Consider the following 23,778-nt stretch of genomic DNA (forward strand, 5'->3'; position numbering starts at 1 on the left):
AGCAACATTATTAAATGTTTCCTCCATGCCAGACCCAAACAAACTAACCAACAAAACAGAACAAAATTTCTTAATGACTCATGGGTTAAAGAAGAAATGCATATTAAAAAATATTTAGAACTCGGGTGCCTGTGTGGCTCAGCCGATTAAGCATCAGATTCTTCATCTCAGCTCAGGTCTTGATCTCAGAGTGGTGAGTTCAGGCCCCCACACTGGACTTCACACTGGGTATGGAGCCTACTTAAGAAATTTTTTAAAAAAGAAAATACTTAGAACTGAATGATTGTCAAAATACTACTGCATATCCGAATTTGTGGACTGCAGCAAAAACAGTACACAGAACATCTGAAGCCTTAAATCTTATGAGAAGAAAAAGAAAAGGTGGAAACTAATGAGCCAGGCATCCAGTTCAGTAAGTTAGCATTTCTGACTCCAGAAATCAGGAAATTTGAAGGAAATCACAAAGGGCAGAAGTTAACTGCATAGGAAACAAAGGAACAATGCAGACAGGCAACACTTCCTGAAAACCAGCTAAGACATAAACCTGTGGCAAAAGGGATCCAGGACCAAAGCTAGAAACCTCAAATAAGCAATGAAAAGAATGAAATATGAGAACCATCTATAAAAAAGCAGAGTTGGTTTTTTTTATTTTTTGTAATGTTTATTTTTAAGAGAGAGACAGCACGAGTAGGGGAGCAGCACATACACACACACACACAGACACACACACACACACACATACACACAATCTAAAGCAGGCTCTAGGCTCTGAGCTGTCAGCACAGAGCCCAATGCAGTCTTGAACTCACAAATCATGAGGTCATGACCTGAGCCAAAGTTGGACAGACACTCAACCGACTGAGCCATCCAGGTGCCCCTAAAAAAGCAGAGTTTTAAAAAGGAGAGAGAAATGCCCTAAAAAACTTTAAGCCAACCAATTCAGGAGTTTAAGGGTGTCTGGGTAGCTCAGTCAGTTGACCGTCTGACTCTTGGTTTCAGCTCAGGTCATGATCCCAGGGTCATGGGATTGAGCCCCCCCCCCCCCCCCCATATCGGGCTCTGCACTGACAGCACCAAGCCTGCTTGGGATTCTCCCCCTCCCTGTTCCCGTGCACACATGCGCATGCTCTCTCTCTCTCTCAAAAAATAAAAAAAGAAGAAGAAATGTTTATTTTTAAAGTCACTACTTCAAGCCAGCCATGCTAGAAGTATTATTCGCTCAGGGAGTTGAGGGCATCTGCCTGGGGTCTGTCTGTCCAACCGTGTGCCCCAGCCTTGCCCACTGGGCCTCCCATGCTTGTGGCCCTGGGGCCAGTGAACGAGAGTCCTGGGTCCCACTGCCTGGGTTCCCTGGGGCCACAGAAACCCCTGGGCAGGCCAGGAGTCAGTTCCCTTGCCCTCCTCCAGGGCATCATCGCAGAAGAGAACAAGAACCTGCAGCCCCAGGGAGATGAGGACCCCGGAAAGTTCAAGGAGGCCGAGCTGAAGATGCGGAAACAGTTCGGGATGCCGGAGGGGGAGAAGTTGGTCAACTACTACTCCTGCAGCTACTGGAAAGGTCGCGTGCCCCGGCAGGGCTGGCTCTACCTGACCGTCAACCACCTGTGCTTCTACTCGTTCCTGCTGGGGAAGGAAGGTGAGTGCGGCAGGCAGGCCCGTCATCCTCAGCTTCTCTCCCCACTGCCTCTCCACCCCAGAAAACTCACCACCTCTCCAGATCTCTCAGGTTCCTGAGTGCCTTCCTTCCTCTCGGCCCCCAGATACTCTGTCCCCACACACACACCAGAGGATCTCCCCGAAACCCAGTGCACCTCACTGGCTCTCGGTAGGGAGGCCCAGACTTGAGCTAGGTCTGCACCTGGCTCTTGGGGGCTCCCTATCCCACCTCCATCCATCGACGTGGTTCCTCACAGAGTGACTGCACGGGGGCTCCCTTCTCTCCTTTAAGTGGAATATCCAAGGGCACCTGCCATCCCTGAGTGGCTCTGGGTTATGGGGTGCCTTGTTGCTGCAGGACCCTCCCTGCCTCCGGACACAAGGCTGGCGCCCTCTGCTGCTACATCACCCCAGGAAAGAGCTCCCAGGGCTTCAGCCCTCCTGAGCCCAGCAAGGCCTTGTCCCACCAGGCACACATCTGACACACCCTTCCACCTGCCCTTCTTCCCTCTCCACCCCGCCCCTCCCACCTCCTCACCAGGCAGGGGTCAACGTCCCCTCTGTCAGCGCACTCCCACTAGGTGGGCTTCTCTGGACCAGGGTCTCAGCTCACTTCCCATGTTCATCTGTGTTACCCTTCAATCATTTGTGGGACACATAGTCACCCCAGATATTCTTGGGGCCGGTCCCTCCATGTGGATCACATGTCCCAGCACAACCAGGCTCAGGCATGGGGGACACACAGTCAGTGATTCCCTCGGGGACACACAGTCAGTGATTCCCTGGGGAGCGGCTGTCCCAGTGGGTGCACGTGCTGCCCAGCCCTCCGGCCCATCTGACCCACTGGTGTATCTGTCCTGCGGGCATGCAGTGAGCCTGGTGGTGCAATGGGTAGACGTCACAAGGCTGGAGAAGAATGCCACACTGCTCTTCCCCGAGAGCATCCGTGTGGACACCCGGGACCAGGAGCTCTTCTTTTCCATGTTCCTGAACATCGGTGAGACCTTCAAGCTCATGGAGCAGCTGGCCAACCTGGCCATGCGGCAGCTGCTGGACAGTGAGGGCTTCCTGGAGGACAAGGCACTGCCCCGGCCTTCCCGGCCACACAGGAACATCTCGGCTCTGAAGCGGTGAGTGGCCCTCTGGGGTGGGAGGGACCCGCCCCCCTCTCGGGGTGTATTTGGGACAGGAGGACACCATGAGGTCCACAGAGGTGCCATCCAAAAATAGCTACTACTAACCACAAAGAGTTACTTCTCAAAGCCCTGTGAGGTGGAGGGGCTCGTATGCTGGCGATTGGTAGACAGTAATGATGGCTGGCCCTCCTCCCCGGAGCACTACCGTTGTGTTCCTCAATTGTAGCTGCAAACCCGCACGACTGGCCGGGAGCTCAAGGGTTCCCGGATTCATACCTGTGTACCAAGACCTCATCCCCGCCTGGCTGTTTCCTGGGTTGCCCCCAGAGACCATGGCCTTGGCCCAGACCGTGAGGTACACCTTCAGGACCAGCATGTCCATCCAAGGATGTCACTCTCCATATGTGAGTGATGGGGTTGCTGCTGGAACCTTCCAGAAAGGAAACAAGCAGGGCCAGGACTTGACACTGTCCATCAGGGTATGCCTGCCAGGCCTTGCTCAGGCTGCTGGCAGCCCCCTCTCCCCCGGGGGACTGAGGAGAAAGATATTTCCAAGGAAAGAGCCACCAAAGGGGCCAGGACCAGGGTGCCAGGCGGCCACTTCACATGGCCATCAGATAAGTGAGCATACCCTTGCATTCATCAACAGGGCATCTTGGGGAGTCCTCCTCTGGGTGTTTGGGTGGGGCTGGGTGTTCCCTGGCAGAAGTAGCAGCCTTGGGGCAGAGGCATGCAGGGCAGGTGTGGGGAACCCCCGGGCACTGGGGCCCTGTCCATCCTCAGCACTGAGCAAGCAACGTGTGAAGCCCTGTCAAGCTGTGGGTGTCCTCCAGAGCCCTTGCAGCCCAAAGGCACACTGTTTGCTGCATACATGTCCTCTGCTGGTCATGCAGATGTCTCCCGTGGTACATGGCCATCTGCTGTGTGTGTTTTATTGAATTCCAAGGTCCCTGGGGCATGACCCCAAAGAGCCCAATCCCGTGTGGAAACCAAGGCTCTGAGGTCCCCTTGCGGGCATATTGTGTCCTCACTCTTATCTCCTTTCCTCCCACCCCACCTTGGTTTCCCAGAGACCTGGATGCCCGAGCCAAGAACGAGTGCTACCGGGCCACGTTCCGGCTGCCCAGGGATGAGCGCCTGGATGGCCACACAGGCTGTACGCTGTGGACCCCGTTCAACAAACTGCACATCCCTGGCCAGATGTTCATCTCCAGCAACTACATCTGCTTTGCCAGCAAAGAGGAGGACGCATGCCACCTCATCATACCCCTCCGGGAGGTGAGCCCCCAGTGCCATGCCAGCTCCACGACATCTGGTGGCGGGCCTGCAGAGGGTACAGAGCAAGTCAGCAGCTTCCCTGAGCCCCTGCACTGGGGCCAGGCCCCTCCAGCTGCCAGGTTCCCTCAGGGATCCCCTTGACTGTTGGGGAGCAGGGTGGGGTTTGGCATGCCAGAAGCACTCACACTGGGACATGAGGTAACTTCAGGAAAGTCCTGTGCCTCTCCAGTCAAATCCCAGTGGTGTCCAGCAGGTGAGTGTCCCCAAGTCCTGCCTTCCTGGCCCTGCAGTTGGACTTGAACAAAGTCCTGTCTTGGCTGGGCTTGGAGGACTCTGGACCCTCACCAGCCCCACCATGTCACTCTTGGAGGCCATCTCACTGTTCCTCTCCTAACACTTGCCTTGGCTGTGACTCTGGCTCCAGCAGGGCTGGAAGTCCACTGTCACCTGTCAGGGATGGGGGCAGCTCTCACCTGTCACAGATAAGGGTCAGCTTTCACCTTTCAGGGACGGGACAGCTCTCACCTGTCGGAAGTGTTTTTTCTCAGGTCTCTTAGGCTTCCACAGGGACCTTGAAGGCAAGGCCATTTGTTCTGTGCTGCTGTGAAGGGTGTAGAAAGTGAGGGAGAGGGCCCCTGCCCAGATGGAAAGCACTGACCCCACAGTCACAGCAGGTTCCCAGGCCTCCTCTTCCTCATGGCCCAGCAGAACAGGCGGGCTGTTCAACTCTATGAAGCCCAGTAAGGTTCTTCAGTTATAACCCAAATCACAGTATCTTGATTTTATTAAAACCCAGAACAGTGATACCTCCCTGCATTTGTACAACGCACTCAAACTGTAGGTGCAGCTATGAGCAGGGGTGGGGGGTTCTATGTGCTGCCTCGTTTCTCCAAGGGAAGTCAGAGGCAAAGGACTCAAAAGAGCCACAGACCCAGAAGCTCAAGGCTCAGGTAGCCCCTAACCCCATGTTCCCTTTTTGCACTGGGCCCGTGAGTCTATCCTGGGCGCTGTGCTGACCTGGCCCTGAGACCTAGGGTGGGTGCAGAGGTCTCCTTAGGCCTCAGCTCTATTTCTCCTGATGATCCTACCTTTTTTTTCTTTTTTAAGTTTTACTTTTTATTTTGAAAGAGAAACAGAATCCCAAGCAGGTTCCACACTGTCAGTGCAGAGCCTGAGGTGGGCCTCAAACTCATGAGCTATGAAATCATGACCTGAGCCGAAACTGAGAATTGGTCTATTAACTGAGCCACCCAGACACCCCTGATCCTGCCATTTCTGATGGCAGAGAGCTCTGGCTGAGGCGGGGGCAGACTGTCTGGGGCTCTTGGGATGGGACTGGCCCCGCAGCTAGTCTGGACAGACCCGGCCTGGTGCTGATGATCCTCCTTGCACCCACCAGGGCACTTCACAGGGCCTTCCACTCAGAGCATGCTGTGTGCCCACACCCAGTAGGCTCTTGACTCTACACCCACCCTCCAAACATGCTCTTCCTGTTGCAGCCTTGGGAAGCAGCATTCCGTCCGTCCGTCCGTCTGCTCAGCTCAGAAGCAGGAGCCATCCTTGCTCCTGACCTGGCCTTGTTCCCGCATCCCAACCATAGCACGTCCCTTCCTCTCCACAGCCACCTCCTCAGGAGGGTGCTGCCTGCACTGAACCCCATTAGTCCCCTCCTCCCACAGCATGTCAGTGCCCTGCCCCGGCTTGTCCAGCATTTCCTGTGATTAGAAGAGTCCCCAGCTGACTGCTGTGACCTGTGGACCTTTAGTGAACCATTCACTCCTTTTTAGGTCTTAGCTTACATGCATGCAGATGTGCTTACACACACAAACACACACTCATATGCATCTGCACACATACTTATCCACATATACACACACCATACACACACCCACATGCATCTGCACATATACCACACACACGCACACGCTCACACACATCTTGCACGCATGTAGATACATGTACACATTACCACCCCTATATGCATTCATGCACATACCTACACATACATACATACATAAATACACACCATAACACGTGTGCACTCCTACACGTACATTTGCACACATACATACACATGCACACATAATACACACTCACACATCCCTCTCGTCCTCACTCTTGCCCCAGCTTCTCCAGCCTTTCCTTGTTTGTCAAGCTGGTCCCATCCCTTCCTCAGGGTGTTCGCTGGGAATTCTGCCCTGATGTCTGCCCCAGTTCCTCCCCTGGCTCTACCAGTTCTCAACCTCAGTTGCTACCTCCCTGTACCTCCCTGGAGGTGCCTTCGGCACGAAGCAGCCTGATGGAGTCCTAGCTCACCCTTTGGTCCCTACTCACCTGTGAGAACTATGCTTCACCTACATGTCCATAGTCCAGCCCCTGGGCTGCAGGCTCTGCAGAGGCATCCCTTCAAAGTCCTTTTTGTACCTTCCACACCTGTGATGCTCTGTCCACACGCCTCAAGGTCAGAGCTGGACCCAGGACACACTGTCAGCAAGTGCAAGCAGGGCCACTCACTGTGCTTTAGAGTAAGAGAGTAACCGGACATCTTTGGGAAGTCAAATGGACCAGCAGCTGGGCTGAGCACCTTTCATTCTGCATCATCATTCTCATGACAGCCCTGCAAGGCTGATATGCTCACGTCCGCATCAACTGGGGGAAACAAGGCTTAGATGTGCACGTAACTTGCTCAGAGTCACATGTTAGCAAGCAGCAGAGTGCACATATGGATGCAGTGGGGCCCAGAGAGTTCCCCTGACCCCTCACAGCGCCCTGGCCAGGAGAGAACTATGTGAGGCCGCTGTGTCTCAGACGTACAAAACTGTTCAGCTTTCTGTCCCAAGACACAGCTGCCTAATAGGTTGGGGTTTTGTGTTTTTTTTTGCCTTCTCAGGTGACTATTGTTGAAAAAGCTGACAGCTCCAGTGTCCTGCCCAGTCCTCTGTCCATTAGCACCAAGAGTAAAATGACCTTCTTGTTCGCCAACCTGAAAGACCGTGATTTTTTAGTTCAGAGGATCTCTGACTTTCTCCAGAAGATGCCATCCAAGCAGCCGGGCGGCAGTGGAGTGGGAAGAAAAGCCAGCACCATGGAGCCGGCCCCAGAGGTAAGAGGGCCCCTTGGGAGCCGTGAGGTGGGGATCGGGGCCAGGACCAGGGCCTCCATGCTGGAGTCTGATCTTATGGTGCCTGTTGTGGCCTCAGGTGGGGAGGGCACCCTCTGGGTGCAGGATGGAGAGCCTAATCTAGCACCCATCCCGGTATCCCAGCCACACACTGCCTGACCTCACAGGCCTCTCTGCACCCCACCACACCCCCCAGTCCTCTGAGCCTCACCTGTCTGCGCCAAGTCCCATTCCACATAAGAAACCTTCCCTGGCTTGACCAGCCAACCTCATTTCCATCTGTGAGGAACTTTTGCTACACTATCAAGGCCTATCCAGCATGGGTTTATTTACTGGTATTTCTTCTGTCAATCTTTCAGGGATTTTACAGGGAGAGACCTCCTTTTCATCTATTTTTATTTTTTTAAGTTTATTTATTTTGAGAGAGATTGCGAGTGGGGGAGAGGCAGAGAGTGGGGGAAAGAGAGAATCCCAAGCAGGTGCCATGCTGTCATGATGTGGGGCTCAAACTCACAAACCATGAGATCATGACCTGAGCCAAAATCAAGAGTCAGGTGCTTAACCAACTGAGCCACCCAGGTGCCCAAGGCCTCCTTTTTAAAGACTTACCTTCAATATCATTATTACACCAACAAAATTAACAATAATTCCTTAATATCAAAGACAGTTGAGGGGCGCCTGAGTTGCTCAGTTGGTTGAGTGTCCCAACTTCGTCTCAGGTCATGATCTCACGGTCCGTGGGGTCAGGCCCCATATCAGGCTCACTGCTGTCAGTGCAGAGCCTGCTTCGGATCCTCTGTCCCCGTCTCTCTCTCTCTGGCACTCTCTTGAAAATAAATAAACATAAAAAAAAAAACAAAGACAGTTGAACCTTGAACAATGCAAACGTTAGGGGCATCGACCCCTCACACAGTCAGAAATCCACGTATAACCTTTGACTCCTCAAAAACTTAACTACTAACAGCCTATTGTTGACTGGATGCCTTACAAATAACATAAACAGTTGATTAACATATGCTTTGTATGTTATCGATATATGTATTATATACTGCATTTTTACAATAACGTAAGAGAAAAGAAAGTGTCATTAAGATCATAAGGAGGGGCGCCTGGCTGGCCCAGTTGTTGGAGCATGCAATTTGATCTCAGGGTTGTGAGTTTGAGCCCCACGTTGGGATAGAGATTATTTAAAAGTAAAACCTTTAAAAAAAAAAAAAAAAAGAGGAAGACGAGGAGGATCATAAGGAAAGGAGAATACATTTACAATACTGTATTTATCCAAAAGATCCGTGTGTGAGTGAGGCCGTGCAGTTGGAACTCGTGTTGCTCAGTGGTCAACTGCATTTGTATTCACGTTTCCCCAAACTTTTTACTATTCGATCGTTTGCGTTGAAGTACAGACAGGTCACATGCGATCAATTGATACGTCTCTTAAATTCCTTTTTATCTGTAGACTTCTGCTCTCTCATTTTTCTTGCAGTGTTTTGTTGAAGGAATTGGGTCATTTGTGCTTTTTCTGATGTGTCCCTTTGTCCCTTATTTTCTGTCAGTTGGTAGTTGGATAGTGAGATCCAGATCAGATTCAGGTTCAGTTGTTTGTGTGTTAAGGGGGCAGATCTACTTGTACGTGGGGTGATTGAGGAGCTACATACTTCCACCAAGAGCTATATTAATACCTGGTCATTGTGTTATGTGCCATTATCAGTCACTGTCGAGCCCTGTATAGATCTGGTAACTCATCAGGGATTGCAAGATGGTGGCACTCTACTACTACCATTCCTTCTGTTTATTAGCTGGAATACTTCCATATTGAGAGGAGCCCCCTCATCAACTACCTAGTTACCTGAGGCACAGTTCGCATAGGAAAGGCAGAGTAAACCTTGTAGCCTTCCTTTTTTTTATTCACTAGTTTTTCAAATGATGAGTCAGTTCCCTAGCATCCTCCAGATGTGATCATGTCATTTGTTATGTCTATTTTGTAGTGTAATTGTGAACTTACAGATTTGGGCGCCTTGATATGTTTCAATCCATGACAGTTATTATCCTCAGTCCATCTGTGACCAGAGAGAGCCCACTGAGGTTCACATTTGCGCCCTTTTGACACAACCCTGGTCATTTTTGCCTGCTTCCTGGTATGACAAGATGTGTGTGCTGTGGGTCAATCTGAGTTTGTAAAAACACGTCAAGACTAGAAGAGTCCATATAAAAATCCACATATTTGGCTTCTCTGGAAAAATCTGCGGCCCTGGTGTGACAGCGCTCACATTCCCACCAGGTGGCATTGGAGCCAAGAGGTAGCACATGGCCTTCAGCTCCCTAGAGCCCCCACCTGGTCTGGCCCACAGAGACCTTTAAATTTTCCACCCCTGTAATCAATGCTCAGTAAGTTATTAAGCAGGTAAGGAATGCATGGGAAGGGGCCAGACAGAACCTGTTCATTAGAAACATTCAGAAAGGTTTCTTAGAGGAAGCTGGGCTTGATCTGGGATTTCAAGGGAAGAGTAAGTTTAGGTTGAATGCAAAGGGACATGAGCAAGCATGTTGAGCTGCCTTCATGAGGCCCAGCACCACAAAGGACAGGGCTGCCGGGCCAGAGTAAGCACAGGCCCCTGGCCCCTTCTAAATGGTCATCATTCACCCAACACATTTTTATTGCATTTCTATCAGGTGCCAGGTGCTATTCTATGCACTGGGAATAGAGCAGTGAACAGATTAGACAGAGTTCATATTCTAGTGAGAGAAACAGACAATAAGCAAACAAAGGAGGGGCTCCAATCACATGGCATTTAAGCAGAAGCTTGAAAGAAGGGAACAAGCCATGAAGTATCTGGGGAAAGAGTGTTGGAGGCAGAGGACATAGCAGGTGCAAAGACCCGGAAGTGGGATTGAGCTTGGCACAGGCTGCAGAGACAAGCGAAGACCAGTGTGGAAAGTGAGGTTAGAGAGGAGGCAGGAAGCCAGAGCATGGAAGCCTGTAGACCTTGTAAGCACGTTAGCATTGACTCAGTAATACGGGAAGCTGTCAGCACGTTCTGACCAGAGGAGCGACACAATCTGTGCATGCTTTCACAGAACTACTGTGGCGCCTTGTGTTGGGAACAGGTTAGAGGTGCAGCTCCTCAGTACAGAAGCCACACGTGGCTCTTGAGCCCTTAAAATGCGGCTAGTCCAAATCCAAACGTGCCATGAGCATAAACTAGACACCAGAGGTTGAAGATTTGCAATGAAAAGAGATCTCAGTAACCTTTTCTATGAATTCTGTGTTGGAATAATCATATATTGGCTATATTGGATCAAATAAAATATGTTGCTAACACTTATCTCACCAATTTCTCTCACGCTTTTTAATATGGCTCCTAGACTGTGTTAAATTACCCACGCTGCTCTCATTCTGTGTCTCCTGGACAGTGCTGGACTAGAGAGTGGCGAAAACAGAAGCGGAGTTGGAAGGCTGTTACAGTAGTCAGGACGTGGGACAATAGAGCCATGGTCGAGGGAGATAGCAGTGGAGCTGGTAAGAGGTGGTCAAATTCAGGGTGTACTTTTTTGTTTTTCAATTGTGGTAAAAGACACATCACCTAAAAATCACCATGTTAACCATTTTTTTAAAAAAAATTTTTAATGTTTATTTTGAGAGAGAGAGCACAAGCCGGGGAGGGGCAGAGAGAGAGGGAGACACAGAATCCAAAGCAAACTCCAGACTCCAAGCTGTCCACACAGAGCCTGACATGGGGCTTGAACTTGTGAACTGTGAGATCATGACCTGAGCCAAAGTTGGCCACTTAACCGACTGAGCCACCCTGGCGCCCCTTACCCATTTTTTTAAGTTTATTTATTTATTTTGAGAGAGACAAAGATAGTGTGAGTGGGGGAGGGGCAGAGAGAGGGGGAGACAAAGAATCCCAATCAGGCTCCAAGCTGTCACTGCAGAACCTGACTTGGGGCTTGAACTCACGAACTGTGAGATCATGACCTGAGCTGAAGTTGGACGTTTAACTGATTGAGACACCCAGGCACCCCACCATCTTAACCATTTTTAAGTGTACAGTTTAGTGGTGTGAAGTACATTCACATCTTGTGTAACCATCACCACCACCCCCATCTGTCCATCAACTCTTTCCGTCTTGCAGAACTGAAACACTCACTCCCTATCCCCCTTCCCTGCCACCTCTGGGAACCACCACTCCCCTTTCTGTTCCTACAAACTTGACTGCCCAAGGTGCGTCTTATAAGAGTTCCTTCTGTGACTGGCTGATCTTATTAATATAATGTCCTCAAGGTTCATCCTCATGGTAGCACATGTCAGAATTTCCTTCCTCTTTAAGGCTGAATAATATCCCATTGTATGTTTATACCATGGTTGCTTAGCCATTCATCTTTTGATGGACACTTGGTTTCCTTCCACCCTTTGACTATTGTGTAATGCTGCTGTGAATGTGGGTGTGCAAATATTTCTTCAAGACCCTGCTTTCAGTTCATACGGATATACCCAGAAGTTGAATTGCTGGGAAGAAGTCAATGGGTAATTCAGTGTTTAATGTTTTGAGGACTTGCCATACCTTTTTCCACAATGACTCTACCATTTTACATTCCCACCAGCAATGCCCAAGGGCTCCAGTTTCTCCCCATCCATGCCAATGCTTGTTATTTTCTGAGTTTTCTAATGGATGTGAAGTGGTATCTCATTGAACTTTGGGTTTGCATTTCCCCAGTGATTAGTGATACCGAGCATCTTTTCGTGTCTTACTGGCCATTTGTTTAGCCTCTATGAAAAATGTCTATTCAAGCCCTTCTTCACTTTTTTTAAAATTGGGTTGTTTGTAGTCAAGTTAGAGAAGTTATCTATATATTCTGCATATTGACCCATCAGATACATAATTTGCAAACATTTTCTCTCATTCCATGGGTTGTTTTCTCATTTTGATTATTATGCCTTTTGATACACAGAAGTTCTAAATTTTTATGTAGTCCAGTTTATCTATTTTTCATTTATTTCTTGCACTTTTGATGTCATATCCAAAAAATAATTGCCAATCCAATGTCATGAAGCTTTTTCTCTGTGTTTTGTTCTAAGAGTTTTTTGGCTTAGCTCTTGCATTTAGGTCTGTGCTCCAGTTTTTAGTGAATTTTCATGTATGGTGTGAGGTAAGGGTCCAGCTTCATCATTTTGCATGTGAATATCCAGTTCTCAGCACCATTTGCAATAAAAACTTAACCTATTCCCCTTGAACAGTCTTGGCACCCTTGTCACACATCATTTGACCATATATTCGAGGGTTCAGTTCTGGGCTTTCAGTTCTGTTCCATTAATCTATATGTCTTTATGCCAGTACCACATTGTTTTAACTATTGCTTTATAGTAATTTTTTTAATGTTTATTTATTTTGAAAGAGAGGATGCAGAAGCAGAGCAAGCGGGAAAGAGAGGATCCCAAGCAGGCTCTGCACTGTCAACACAGAGCCTGACCCGATGCTCCATCCCACAACTGTGAGATCATGACCTGAGCCAATATCAAGAGTCAGATGCTTAACCAACTGAGCTACCCAGGTGCCCCTGCTTTATAGTAAATTTTTCAATCAGGAAGTATGAAACCTCCAACTTCATTTTCTTTGGCTATTATTATGGCTTTTTGTGGTCCTGCCCTTGAGATTCCATATGAATTTTAATAGATTTTTTTTTTTCTGCATAAAAGTCATTGGGGGAGGGTGGCACCTGGGTGGCTCAGTTGGTTAAGCGGCCAACTTCGGCTCAGGTCATGATCTTGCGGTTTGTGGGTTTGAGCCCCACGTTGGGCTCTGTGCTGACAGCTCAGAGCCTGGAGCCTGCCTCAGATTCTGTGTCACTGTCGCTCTCTGCCCCTTCCCTGCTTGCGCTCTGTCTCTCTCTGTCTCTCAAAAAATGAATAAAAACCTTAAAAAAAATTAAAGATTAAAAAAAAAGTCATTGGGGTTTTGATGAGGATTGCACTGAATCTGTAGATCACTTTGGGGAGTATTGACATCTTAATCTTATTTCCCCTAATCCACGACCACAAAATGTCTTTGTTTATTTTATGCCTTCTTTAATTTCTTTCAGCAAGATTTTGTAGTTTTCAGCCAACAAGTCTTTCACCTCCTTGACTAGGTTTATCCCTAAGCACTTTATTCTTTTTCATGTTGTCAGAAATGGAATTGTTTTCTTGATTTCCTTTTTGGATTGTTCAGTGTTTGTATATCACATACGTTTTGGAAGTAGATCTGAGGTTAAACTTTTGGGTTTGATCTGGGTATGGGAGAAAGAGGGGGGGTTACAAAGAAATGATGCTGTAGCGTTGACTGTGCAGCTTAGAGAATAAAGCCACCATTTAAGGACCTGGGGAAGATGCAGGAAGAGCAAAATTGGAAGAATTCAGTTTAGGGTGTATGAAGTGTGACGTCAAGCATAACGAACACCAAGAACGGACTACTGAAGAGAACAAACAGAGGTCATAGTGGCCTTGACGAGAGTTGCTCAGTGGAAAGACAGGAAGAAAAGCCTGACTGGAGTGGCCTTTAACTGGCACAAGGTGACGGGAGCAGGGTCACTTCTAAATCTTACCAAGTTTCCTCAGGAAAAGGCCCAGACCAACTTTAAGAGTGGAAGTTTTGTTTTCAACAAAAGCAGGTGGAAGGGTTAGCTACAAGTAGATGGGGTCAAACCACCAACGGTAGCATTATTCTAACTGGATATAGAGTCAGCAGCTGTGCTGAGGCAGTAAAGGATCTGAAACACCAATGATAACTCCCAAGAAGAAAGAGCCCTCCCTCAGACCTGGGACAGAGCAGGGCAGGAACCCAGGGGCTAAAACGGAGAGAAGCCTCTGACAGTAGCGGAGATGGATCAGGAAGTCCTAAAGGGAGAGGGCTCCACAGAGAGGTACAGCAGAAGATGGACCCCCCTAACGGCTCAGTGCAGAAAGCTACCCGGACCCACATCTCCCTGACATGTATGACATCCTCCTGAAAGTGCAGAAGAATCTATATCATTTAAACACAAGCAACAGAAGATTGTGATTGCACTCCATACAAAGGTATAATTGGGGGGGAAATGAACCAAATAACCTTCCACAGACAATGAAAACACATCAGAACAGGGGCGCCTGGGTGGCTCAGTCGGTTAAGCGTCCGACTTCAGCTTGGGTCACGATCTCGCGGTCCGTGAGTTCGAGCCCCGCGTCGGGCTCTGGGCTGATGGCTCAGAGCCTGGAGCCTGCTTCCGATTCTGTGTCTCCCTCTCTCTCTGCCCCTCCCCCATTCATGCTCTGTCTCTCTCTGTCTCAAAAATAAATAAACATTAAAAAAAATTAAAAAAACACATCAGAACAGTATCCCTCCAAGGCAGATGAAAACTGTACCCTAATATTTCAAAATGATCTAAAAAGAATTAGAGGGGCGCCTGGGTGGCTCAGTCGGTTAGGCGTCTGACTTCGGCTCAGGTCATGATCTCATGGTCCGTGAGCTCGAGCCCCACGTCAGGCTCTGTGCTGACAACTCAGAGCCAGGAGCCCGTTTCAGATTCTGTGTCTCCCTCTGTCTCTGCCCCTCCCCTATTCATGCTCTGTCTCTCTCTGTCTCAAAAATAAATAAACGTTAAAAAAAAAATTTTTTTAAAGAATTAGACATGACAGAAACTACTGAAGAATGGTATAAATAGAACTTTTAGAAAGCTCAGAAACAAAGTGACCAGTCAAAAGAAAAGAGAGTTGACAAGAGTCAGAAAAGAATTAGAAAAAAACTACAGAAATATTCCAGAAATAAGTGTCACATACAAAAAGACAGGGGCACCTGGGTGGCTCAGTTAAGTGTCTGACTCTTGAGCTCAGCTCAGGTCTTGATCTTAGGGTCATGAGTTCAAGCCCTGCATCAGGCTCCATGCTGGGTGCGGAGCCTACTTAAAAAAAAGAAAGGAAGCATAAGAGACTCTTAAAAACTGAGAACAAACTGAGGGTTGATGGGGGGTGGGAGGGAGGGGAGGGTGGGTGATGGGTATTGAGGAGGGCACCTTTTGGGATGAGCACTGGGTGTTGTATGGAAACCAATTTGACAATAAATTTCATATATTGAATGAATGAATAAATAAATAAATAAATAAATAAATAAATAAATAAATAAAATTTTAAAAATAAAAAATAAAGGAAGAAAAATAAGTATTGCACAAGGAGAACGAAACAATGAATAGATATCAAAGGATAAGGGAGGGTTGGGGGTCAGAGGAGGTCAAAACAAGTGAAGAAAGAGAAAAAAATAGCCAAAAGCCATAGTATAGAAGTCAGGCAAAAAAGATCCAACTTATGTTTAATGTAGGTCCCTGGAACTGAAAACCAAAGAGCATAGATAAAATAACAACTGATAGAAACTACCAGTCACGAAAACTTTTCTGAGTATAAAAAGACTTGAACGTGCACAGTGGAAGGGCCTGTTGTACGACTGGGAAAACCAGTACAGAATAGCCAATAATTGTTACAGAACATGGTAAAAACTAAAGATTTGAGGGGCACGTGGGTGGTGCAGTCAGTTAAGCTCCTGACTTTGGCTCAGGTCTTCGTGTCATGGCTCATGAGTTAAAGCCCTACGTCAGGCTCTGTGAAGACAGCTCAGAGCCTGGAGCCCGCTTCAGATTCTGTGTCTCCCCCTCTCTCTGCTGTTACCCTGTGCTCGTTCTCTCTCTCTCTCTCTCTCTCCCTCCCTCCCTCCCTCCCTCTCAAAAATAAATAAACATTCATAAAAAATAAAGAGTTGAAAAAATTGGGAGGACAACCAATCCAAAAAGACCAAGTCATTTATGAAAGAATAAAATCAGACTGGGATCAGACTTTTATTTCTTTTTTTTTTTAATTTTTTTTTCAACGTTTATTTATTTTGGGGACAGAGAGAGACAGAGCATGAACGGGGGAGCGGCAGAGAGAGAGGGAGACACAGAATCGGAAACAGGCTCCAGGCTCTGAGCCATCAGCCCAGAGCCTGATGCGGGGCTCGAACTCACGGACCGCGAGATCGTGACCTGGCTGAAGTCGGACACTTAACCGACTGCGCCACCCAGGCGCCCCTCTTTTTTTAATGTTTATCTATTTATTTTGAGAGAAAGAAAAAGAGCGTGAGCGGTGGGCAGTGGCAGAAAGAGAGAGAGAGAGAGAGAGAGAGAGAGAATCCCAAGCAAGCTTCTCACTCTCAGTGCAGAGCATGATGCAGGGCTTGATCTCACGAACCATAAAATCATGACCTGAGCCAAAATCAAAAGTCAGAAGGATGCTTAACTGACTGAGCCACCCAGGTGCCCCTGGGATCAGACTTTCAGATAACATTTTATACAAACAGTAACACCTCTAAGATATACAATTTTTAATAAAAATTATGCCTCACAGATTTTCTATCTGGCAAACTGAGGTTCAGGCAGTAAGTAAAGAATATGTAGGAATTTAAAAAATATACCAGCTCTTGAAGAATCTAATTAAGAACAATGTTCAGACAATCCAGAGACGTTTGGAGAAGCTTTGACTGAAGGTCTGGTGGGCACGTTGAATGTATTTGTAGAAACCAGACTAGCAAATGAGAATGAAATTGACAGACACTGTGTACATTTTCTATGCTCTGACAAGAAACAGTACAATGAAAACATGAGGTAAGAAGGCCTGGAAAGTAGAAAAAGCTCATTGCTTGCCTCGTTAACTAAGAGTGAAAGTAAATCACTGTATGTTGGCAGTGAAAGAGAGGAGGGAGGGGAGGAAAGGTTACTCACTAATTTCAGTATTGCCCATAGCAGGGAGTCAACAGGGTCTAGAAAGAAAGAACCAGGGTACTAGATAAAGATATTATTATAAAGGTGGGTATTAGAACATAAAGGCACACTTTCTAGGAAAAAGAAAAAAAAAAACTTGAGGGGGAAAGGATACAGTGAGTTTAAACAACTCTTTTGAGAATTTGGTATAAAAGTCAGCCAAGAATAAGAGGTCACTTTTCAGTTGGAGCATAACACATATACTCTAAAAAGCGCACATGGGGCGCCTGGGTGGCGCAGTCGGTTAAGCGTCCGACTTCAGCCAGGTCACGACCTCGCGGTCCGTGAGTTCGAGCCCCGCGTCGGGCTCTGGGCTGATGGCTCAGAGCCTGGAGCCTGTTTCCGATTCTGTGTCTCCCTCTCTCTCTGCCCCTCGCCCATTCATGCTCTGTCTCTCTCTGTCCCAAAAATAAAATAAACGTTGAAAAAAAAAAAATTAAAAAAAAAAAAAGCGCACAGATCGTAAGTGATAGCTCAGTGAACACAACGTGTGAGCACCACCCAGTTGAGGCACATAGGAGGGTCTGTGGGGCCAGCTCTGGCTACATCCAGTTGCCTAGAGGAAGGTCCTGGAGGTGGAGGGGTGAAATTCAGAGCCAGAATGGAGGGGGCCAGACCTGGCCTGCCTGTGAGGCCACACATGCAGGAAGGCTGGCTGGTAGGCGTGGCTGTAATGGACTTCAGATTGCTCCTCAGTCAGTTAAACAGGAGGCCAGAGGTGTGAGATTTGATTCAGCAGGAAGTGAGGCGGGCATGTGGCTCCCGAGATTTGCACTGGAATGTGTGAGGTGGTCAGCTGCAGGAAGGGGAGGGACTAGCCTAGGAAAACACAGGACTCCCAGGCGTCACGGCCTGTGAGCTCACTGTGGCTCTGGTGACTATCACAGAGGACGGTCATTGCCAAGACCACATCCTTGAGTCCGTCTCTTTTTCTGGCACTGAGAGTTTGATCCTCTGAGGTGCTCTGTGGCCTACAAGTCCATTCGCAGTCCTGGTCCCTTTGGGGAACCTCAGGCAGGAAGCAGAATCTCTATATTAGGGCTCTGTTGGTCTGGACTGGGGTTGTACCCTGTGGTTTGAGCAATTTGTCATGAAAGTTTATTTCTGAATTTCTTTTTATTTTTTTAAGTTTATTTATTTTGAGACAGCGCAAGTGGGGGAGGGGTGGAGAGAGAGGAAGAGAGAGAGAATCCCAAGCAAGCTCTGTGCTGCGATGTGGAGCTCAAACCCACGAAGCTGTGAGATCATGACCTGAGCTGAAACCATGAGTCAGACACTTAACCAGCTGAGCCACCCAGGTGCCCCTATTTCTGAATTTCTGAAATCAGCCAGGGGCAGAAGGATGCACTGTGGATGGGAACCTAGCAGAATTCTCTTCTTTTTTTTTTTTTTTTTCCTTTTTTCCGTCTTTATTAAAAACAGCACCTCTGGGGTAAAATTAACATACAACATGCCATATATATCCAAAGAATACAGTTTGGTGAGTTTAACATGTATTCCTTGTGAAACCATCACCACAGCCAAGAAGAGGGTTTTCTTACAGGGAACACAGAGACAGTGAGGTACTGCAGGAAGCCATCCAGCACCCCTACCCCTGCCACTTGGTGGATGGGACCATGGCAGGGGGGTCACAGACAACAGGACCCAGACTGGAGCATGACACACAGAGGAGGAGCTTACTGGCTCACAAGCCAAGAAGTCCATGCAGTCAGCCGCCTATCCCCAGAGAGGCCTCTCCCCATTGGACTGGGCTTTCTGCCAAGAGGGCAATGTTCCCAGGTGGTGTATAGACCAGGATGCTGGCAGCAGCCCTGCATCCTCCTTGGCTCCTCCTGACATTCCCTGTGGTCACCACAGCATTTCCTTGGTGGCGCCTGGGTGATGCAGTGCCTTCAACCCACCCTGAGCCCAGGGGCAGGAAATGCTGATTAGTTCAGGGCCATCACCCCAGTTCTTGGTGGAGCCCATTGGGTGCGGGGCCCAGAGGGAAGAGAGATGTGCCCCCCACATGCTGGGGTGCCTGGGTGGCTCAGTTGGTTAAGTGTCTGACTTCAGCTCAGGTCATGATCTCAGGGTTCATGGGTTCGAGCCCCGCATTGGACTCTGTGCTAACAGCTTGGAGTCTGGAACCTGCCTCAGATTCTGTGTCTCCCTCTGTCTCTGCCCCTCCCCAACTCATGCTCTGTTTCTTTCTCTCTCAAAAATGAATAAACATTTTTAAAAAAAATTTTAATGGGGAGCTGCTACTGGCAAGAGGGGAGCCAGTGACATGTGTCCACCTAAGAGCAGTGTTGTTCCCACCAGCAGGTGCTCAGGGAGGAAGCTGAGGGGAGAATAGACAGAATGGGCGCCAGCTTTGGACCACCTGACCCCCTGGGCCAGGGGACAAGATAAGCACAGGCCATTACATCAAGCTCACCTGGAATTCAGGTCCCTGCAGGCTGAACAGTGGACAAGCAGGGGGCAGATGTCAGGTGTCACCTGCTGCCGGTGCTTCCCTGAGGAGATAGGTTTGCCTGGGGAGGGGTTCCAGAAAACCAGGGGAAGAGCTCTGAAGGTTAGGGTTCTCCTGCAGACCTTCATCCCCGATGCCTCCCTTCCCTGCTGCCAGCCCCACATTGCCCTCCACCCTGGACGTTCCCAGAACCATACCAGGGTCCATTTCTCTTGCCCTTTGGCTCTCTGTGCAGTGGGAAGGTGGATTGCCAGGCTCCTACATGGAGGAGGCCCTCTTCTAACATAAGGCCCTGTTCCTGGTTAGCCCCTGTGGGGGGTGTACCCCGTGGCAGAGATCGGGACTCCTCCTCACACACACCCAGTCCTAGTGTGCTGGAAGCCACTGCATACCGGTGAGGAGAACCCAGCCTCAAGCTGGCATAGGTGTCCAGAGCAAAGAGGTGGTGTGGCCACTGAAGACTGCACCACACGCTAGACATGTGGACCAGAGGAAGACAGAAGCAGGGAGCTTTGGGGGCAATAACCAGCCCTCCAGAAGCCCCTTCTTCTTTGAGGGGACCTTGAGGGCACAGTGGACAGGTCGCCTGAGGGAGAGAGGACAGGAGAGGGCTCCTTCCCTCAATTGGCAGTCATCAAGGGCACACGCAGAAGGGATGGCCTCAATCAGGACTCTGGCGATCTGGAAAGGGCAGGCCGGGCCATCAGGTCAGGACTGTGCTGGCTGACCTGGCCCCAGTGTCGCCCTGCCTCTGCTCCACTTTCCCTGTATGACTCCTCGCCTGGGCTCCATGGGACCCACTGCACTTTCTTGACAGTCCCAGCGTGAGCTGATCCCTGTGACCAGGGGCCGTGTGCTCAAACGTCGGGCAGCACTACTATGGGACAATCTGGGCAGATGTACTTACCCCTTCAGCAGGGTCTATACCCCAGAGGCTGGAGTGAGGAAGGTGCCCCAGGGAGCAACGAGCACCACCAACCAGGCCCTTGAGGAGCACACAGGGCTCCGGGCCCTGACCTCAGAGAAGGCCTGGCAGCATGGGCCTTAGGACCCTTCCCCTAAGAGATCAGCCACTGTGAAAGGGCTTGGTGAAGGGAAGACAGCGTGGATGTCCTGCTGGGCCACAGCATGGCCTCCTGCTCGGCCAGACCTGGTGCTTCTCTGCCCATACTTCCCACCCACCTCAGTCCAGCAGCCAGCACTTGTGACTGACGTGCAAGTCAGAGGCCCCACAAGGGGCTCACTCACTGGGTGCCTTCCCTTCTGTGTTGTGTTTTTCAGCCTTGCCCAGCTCCTACAGAGGCGTCAGATCAGCTCACCAGTCCCTCCACACCCCTTGGTGGCCGCCAAAGCTCCAGCGTGCAGGATGCACCGACCTCTTCCCAGGGTCTGCTCAAACTCTTCCAGAGAAATTCGCCCATGGAGGACCTGGGGGCCAAGGGGGTGAGCCAGAGCATGGACTCCATTGCCATGTAGGACCCAGGCCTGGGAGGAGGCCAGGGACATCCTGCCTAACCCAAGGGGCACAGCTGGTCACCACAGTCTCTAGGCCTCTGCAGGGAGGTTCATTTCCCTGATGCCTGTGGCTGGTGCTGTGCCAAGCCCAGCCTGGGCCCTCGGCATTTTTATCAGGAGCCCTTGTAAATCTTCATTCTAGATGGAGGAGGGCCCAACACCTGCACCTCAGCCCCCGGCTGACTGGTACTCACAGACCCCATCTGCTTCTCCCCCAGGCTAAGGAGAAGATGAAAGAGGAGTCGTGGAACATTCACTTCTTTGAGTACGGGCGTGGTATGTGCATGTACCGCACGGCCAGAACGCGGGAGCTAGTGCTGAAAGGCATCCCCGAGAGCCTCCGGGGAGAGCTGTGGCTCCTCTTCTCTGGTGAGCTGCCCCAGCTTCGGCCCGGATCCTCGGGGGCCCCTGCACGAGAGCTCCATTGAGTCAGCCAGGCGGGAACAGCCAGCCCTTTACAAGGCCGAAAGGGGGCTCTCGTCTGTGAGGGGCCCACGTCAGGAAAGCCACTGTGGGGAGCAGACACCAAGGACAGGGTGCCGTCTCCCGGCTGGTACCTTCCCACTTGCAGTGAGAGGCAGGTCCCCTGAGGCCTCCTTTCCTTGGGACAGGCCCTGACAGCATACACTCTCCTTGGCCACTTGGACAGTTTCATGAGAATGCTGTTTAAACTCTGGTGGGGACAACCCCTCCCAGGAGCAGTCACAAGGGAACCTTTGTCTCACCCCTCTTAACGGACCCCAGAGTTCCACTTCTCTTCTGTGGTGCATTGACATCTCCAGCCTGCCCTGTCACTGCCCCCACGGTCTCAGGAGGGGAGGAGGAGGAGAGAGAGACAGCTGGCAGCTGTGTCTCCACAGGGGCCTGGAATGAGATGGTGACTCACCCTGGCTACTACGAGGAGCTGGTGGAGAAGTCCACAGGGAAGTACAGCCTGGCCACAGAGGAGATTGAGCGAGATCTCCACCGCTCCATGCCTGAGCACCCCGCCTTCCAGAACGAGCTCGGGATCGCTGCTCTCCGGCGGGTGCTGACTGCCTACGCTTTCCGAAACCCCACCATCGGCTACTGTCAGGTAAAGGGGATTGGCCAGGCCCAGAGACCACATCTCTCACCAGCAGCTCCTACAAGCAGAGCCTGGCGCCCTGGGCCTTAGCGATGGCCTCACAGACTGTGACTGTGCCCCCCGACCCCCCGGGAAAAGCCCGATCACAGATAGAGGTGTAATTAGAAACAGTATTAATTGCTCGCTCTCCTGTGTGCCCTGGCCTGGGTCCTGGAGCATTTGACTGTTTAGTGTTTGTGGTAAAATGTAAACAACGTGTTAAGCATACGCTTCAGTGGCGTGAAGTGTGTCATTGTGCAACCATCCCCACCATCCATCTCCAAAACTCTTCTCATCTTGCAAAACTGAAGCTCTGTACTCCTGAAAACAACCTCCCTGGCAGCCCCCCTTCTTCTTTCCATCTCGATGGATTTGCCCTCTCTAAGTGCCTCATCTGAATGCAGTCACACGCTGTTTGTCGTTCCATGGCTGGCTTCGTTCGCACAGGGTCCTCAAGGTTCATCTGTGTTGTATCACATGTCAGAATTTCCTTCCTTTTGGAGGCTGAATAATATTAATTCTGTGTATATATCGTACTTGGTCCATCCATCCATCTGTACACAGACGCTGGGTTTGCTTCTGCCTTCTGGCTATTGTGAATAATGCGCCGTGAGCATGCGTGTGCAGTATCTGTTCCTGTCCCTGCTTTCATTTCTTTTGTGTGTATACCCAGAAGTGAAATTGCTGGATCGAATGGTAATTCTACCTTTAATTTTTTTTTTTTAGGGATTGCCATAGTGTTTCCCAGCAGCTGCACCATTTTACATTCCCACCAGCAGTGCACGAGAGTTCCAGTAACCCCACATCCTCACCAAACTTGTTTTCTGGTCTTTTGATAAGAGTTGTCCTAATGGCATGAGTGTGGTGGCATCTCATGGTGGTTTTGATTTGCATTTCTGGTGGCATTTGATTTCACATACAGGGGACATTTTCCTGGCCCAGTCACATGGCTTTCTGTTTCCCTGAGACTGCAATCTGGATTTCAGGGAGCATGCCACCTCCTCAAAGGTCACTTTCTATAAAACCAGTGTTCTGCATGACGTGTCGCCAGTTCACGGAAAGTCAGGGCGCTGGCTTTAAATAATTTTTAAGATAATCACCACCACCAAAGCGTTCTTCTTACAAGCCTGTCTATCAGCTCAGGCCGTGTACGGTCCCATTTGGCCTCGGCCACCCTGCTGCCATGTAGCTGTCATGGGCAGCTCACTTACACATCTTCCTGGCCCATGTCACACCTCCGACACTAAAAACCACTCTGAAGAAGTAGCGTCACATGCTCATATCCTCCTCAGCTTTCCAAGTGCCCACTGGCTCGACTTGAGGGACTTGGCAGATGGTTTTTGTCCAATCGATTTCCTGCAAATTGCCTTTTGGCAAGTTGCCTGGAGTTGGGTGGGAGGCTATGCAGGACACTGGGTGGGGGAACGGTCAGTTAGTTATATGCAGTGGCCAGCTCCGGGAGCCTCCCTTGCTGTCTCTGTGCTCACAGGCCATGAACATCGTCACCTCAGTGCTCCTGCTCTATGGCAGCGAGGAGGAGGCCTTCTGGCTGCTGGTGGCCCTCTGTGAGCGCATGCTGCCCGACTACTACAACACCAGAGTGGTGGGTGAGTGCCTGCGGCCCGGCTTTCCCTGCGGGGGTAGAGGCCTCCCTGTGCCAGGCTCTCCACTGAGCACAGCACAAGTGAGTGGAGGCCTCACAGACGTGCAACAGGCTGCA

The 23,778-nt window shown here is 49.9% G+C and overlaps 1 protein-coding gene across 2 annotated transcripts in view; it reads left to right on the forward strand.

The window, feature by feature from the left end:
- The window catches only part of TBC1D9B (TBC1 domain family member 9B), a 47,194-nt gene that overhangs the window by 10,701 nt on the left and 12,715 nt on the right, over positions 1–23,778 (forward strand). For both annotated transcript variants that reach the window (XM_043585374.1, XM_043585366.1), the window contains exons 4-11: positions 1,408–1,636; positions 2,528–2,786; positions 3,863–4,070; positions 6,961–7,173; positions 20,720–20,881; positions 21,172–21,322; positions 21,814–22,028; positions 23,548–23,665. In XM_043585374.1, coding sequence (XP_043441309.1) covers positions 1,408–1,636; positions 2,528–2,786; positions 3,863–4,070; positions 6,961–7,173; positions 20,720–20,881; positions 21,172–21,322; positions 21,814–22,028; positions 23,548–23,665 — 1,555 coding nt within the window. The remainder of the gene's footprint in view (positions 1–1,407; positions 1,637–2,527; positions 2,787–3,862; positions 4,071–6,960; positions 7,174–20,719; positions 20,882–21,171; positions 21,323–21,813; positions 22,029–23,547; positions 23,666–23,778) is intronic.

Source organism: Prionailurus bengalensis, chromosome A1, assembly GCF_016509475.1.
Source record: "Prionailurus bengalensis isolate Pbe53 chromosome A1, Fcat_Pben_1.1_paternal_pri, whole genome shotgun sequence".
In the NCBI taxonomy this organism is placed as follows: Eukaryota; Metazoa; Chordata; class Mammalia; order Carnivora; family Felidae; genus Prionailurus; species Prionailurus bengalensis.